We start from the raw sequence: 3,073 nt of genomic DNA, 5'->3' as shown, positions 1-3,073 counted from the left end.
GGGAGGCAGAGGCAGGTGGATTTCTGAGTTCGAGGCCAGCCTGGTCTACAAAGTGAGTTCCAGGACAGCCAGAGCTATACAGAGAAACCCTGTCTCGAAGAAAGAAAAAGAAAGAAGAAGAAGAACAAAGAAAAAGTGTGGGAATACTTAACATACACAGTATAGTTAATACCTTAAAACTATCTTCTACAACTGCCATCCTAATGCATGGGAAGTCTAAGGAACATCACTATGGGATGAAACAAGACTGCTCAAGTAAGATGCTGTTAACAAAAACAAAACAAAAAAAATTAAAAGGTTAAATGGCTAACTACCTTTGACTGGGTTGTTGATAAGGTGATGCAGGTGGACACACTGAGGAAACCCTCATTCCTTTAGTAAGTGACCCTTAGGTTAAAGTGCATAACCCTGAAAAGAGCCTTTTGCAGATACTGGCCTCAAAGCACCTCTCCAGAGTGCTTGGACCACGTCCGCGACGGTAACAGCCTTGTGATGTGTGTGTTCTCCAGAAACACCTTCAGCACCCTGTTGATCTCCTAGTAGATAAGGCTGGGGTGCTCTGTGCGGGGGGGGGGGGGGGGGGGGGGGGGGGAGACCTTAGTAATAAGTTTAGTGATACACTGGATCCTATCCTGCCTCCCTTGGCCAGGCCTTTCTCTCCCTTGCCCAGACCAGACCCCGAGTACAAGAGGACATTTCATTATGCTGATACATAGGGTTAAACACCTAGATAAAAAACCTTTGCGGTCCTTATTCAGTACAGGAACTAAAGCTAGGGAAAGCTATCCCGCCCTCTTCGCCACGGATGAAAGGAACTAGGTATGGGCATATACACGAAAACGCAAAGGTGAGAATAGAACGCTTGGTTTATATACCAAGTGTGCTTAAATTACTAAATCCACCTAATCTGAGGTTACTTGCAGCAGTTAGCCTTATGTGAAGCCACAGATGTAGACAGATGAATCTGTATCAACAGCAGGCAAGAGCTGCTTCAGAATAGATCAGGAATGCATGATTTTAAGACTTGGCAGGATGGGGTGCAGGCCTACTCTGCCTAACTAGAAATAGCAAAATTACTGTACAAGACTCCAGTTCCCTTTAAGAAAATTTGACAGCAAATCTTTGAGTGCACTAGAGTAGTGTTAAGGGAAGAAGATAAGTAAACATTAAGCAACACTCTTTATAAAACAAGGCTAAAGACAAATCAGCATCGTACATAAGACTAAGTAGGGATGTAGAAGGCATTTCAACCACATTTAACAGTGGTGCAAAACCTATGTAACAGCACTTTTTATAGAAAGGTGTAGGTGGCTCTGAAAAGAGCCTTTGGGTTTATGTTCTTTCAAATTAAAATTAAGCCCTCTCCCCGCGGATGCGGCGAGCAAGCTGGATGTCCTTGGGCATGATGGTGACACGCTTGGCGTGGATGGCGCACAGGTTGGTGTCCTCAAACAGACCCACAAGGTAGGCCTCGCTCGCCTCCTGCAGAGCCATGACGGCCGAGCTCTGGAAGCGCAGGTCGGTCTTGAAATCCTGCGCGATCTCGCGCACCAGGCGCTGGAACGGCAGCTTGCGGATCAGCAGCTCGGTCGACTTCTGGTAGCGCCGGATCTCGCGCAGCGCCACGGTGCCGGGACGGTAGCGGTGGGGCTTCTTCACGCCGCCGGTGGCCGGAGCGCTCTTACGGGCGGCCTTGGTGGCCAGCTGCTTGCGCGGGGCCTTGCCGCCAGTGGACTTGCGAGCGGTCTGCTTAGTACGAGCCATTTCTACAGAGAAGTGGGAAACGCAGATCCTAGGCCTGAGGGTGCCTTTTATAGAAGGAAGATGTTCCTGATTGGTTAAAATCTTCAAATGCCTGTGATGTATACGGAAGTATTTGGTAATTGGATAACCGGTCTCAACTTTAAATTTGTGACCAATAGAAATCTGACTTATTTCCTGGCTTACTGGTCTTTGTTAAATATTGCTTCCTCAGCGACATTGTTGCCATGAAGTACCGTAATTGTTACATTTTGCTTTAAAAAGATTTAATAAGAGATACTATGTCAGAGCGGCTCCAAAGGTTACTTGTCGAACTTGGTTACCCTAACTGAGTTTTGTCTTTTTCCTTACATTATATTTAAGGAGATGAAAGGGAGCAGTTTACTATCCGGACCACAATGAAATCGAACAGGCACGCACAACTTTGTACATCTTTTAATGAGTTTTACAAATGTCTTAGCATGAGTAAACCTAATTATCTTCAGAAAAACACTAGCATGATTTCTATAACTATGTACAGGATTCATTGAAATTGCACAATTGAAGCGTGGCAGTACCTCTGAAGATTCTTGGGCCAAATGAAAAGCATGCCCACTTTTGCCGGCCTGTACAATAATTACTTCTGGAAGCTCTGGGTGAATAGTATGTGATGTATCCCATTCTTAATCTTTCTTCATAGACTATTTTAAAACAGGAAACCAACTTTACATGTCACTAGAATTTATATATGAATTTTGTATCTAGGGGGACAGAATTTATTGATACTACTGGACAAAATAACTTTTAAAAGAAAAATGGCTTTGCCTTTAGTCCAATAGCAACAAACATAACTTCTTCCTAAAAACTATTCCGTCTAGTTTTCATAATTAGAGTCTATTGGCTAAACTTAGCCAATCAGAAGAAAGAAACATGAACCTTCATTTGAATAGAGACCTGTAAACTTCGGTCCGCTTCCCTTTCATAATATATATTCAACGAACCACTGAGTGAATGTGCTTCCTTTGATTGGACAGTTAGTGCTTGACGTTTGCAGACTCTCTGACAAGGACAACCACAGCTTTATTTAAAGAGCAGGAAAGGAACGGGGTAGTTCAGTATCTCTTTCTTGTCCTTGTTTCATTTTCTATTCACTATGCCTGAGCCCGCCAAGTCCGCTCCCGCCCCGAAGAAGGGCTCCAAGAAGGCCGTGACCAAGGCCCAGAAGAAGGACGGCAAGAAGCGCAAGCGCAGCCGCAAGGAGAGCTACTCGGTGTACGTGTACAAGGTGCTGAAGCAAGTGCACCCCGACACCGGCATCTCCTCCAAGGCCATG

General features: G+C 45.0%; 1 protein-coding gene across 1 annotated transcript in view; it reads right to left on the bottom strand.

Annotated features, from left to right (window-relative positions):
- Positions 1-1,330: 1,330 nt before the first annotated feature.
- The window catches only part of LOC110334292 (histone H3-like centromeric protein CSE4), a 9,417-nt gene continuing 7,674 nt past the window's right edge, over positions 1,331-3,073 (bottom strand). Inside the window, exon 4 of the mRNA XM_029547683.1 lies at positions 1,331-1,808. Within this exon, the coding sequence (XP_029403543.1) occupies positions 1,354-1,808 (455 nt within the window). The 3' untranslated portion in view covers positions 1,331-1,353. The remainder of the gene's footprint in view (positions 1,809-3,073) is intronic.

This window comes from Mus pahari, chromosome 16 (genome assembly GCF_900095145.1).
Source record: "Mus pahari chromosome 16, PAHARI_EIJ_v1.1, whole genome shotgun sequence".
Taxonomy (NCBI): Eukaryota; Metazoa; Chordata; class Mammalia; order Rodentia; family Muridae; genus Mus; species Mus pahari.
Note: the sequence above shows the minus strand (reverse complement) of the source record. Positions and strands in the feature narration are given on the sequence as shown.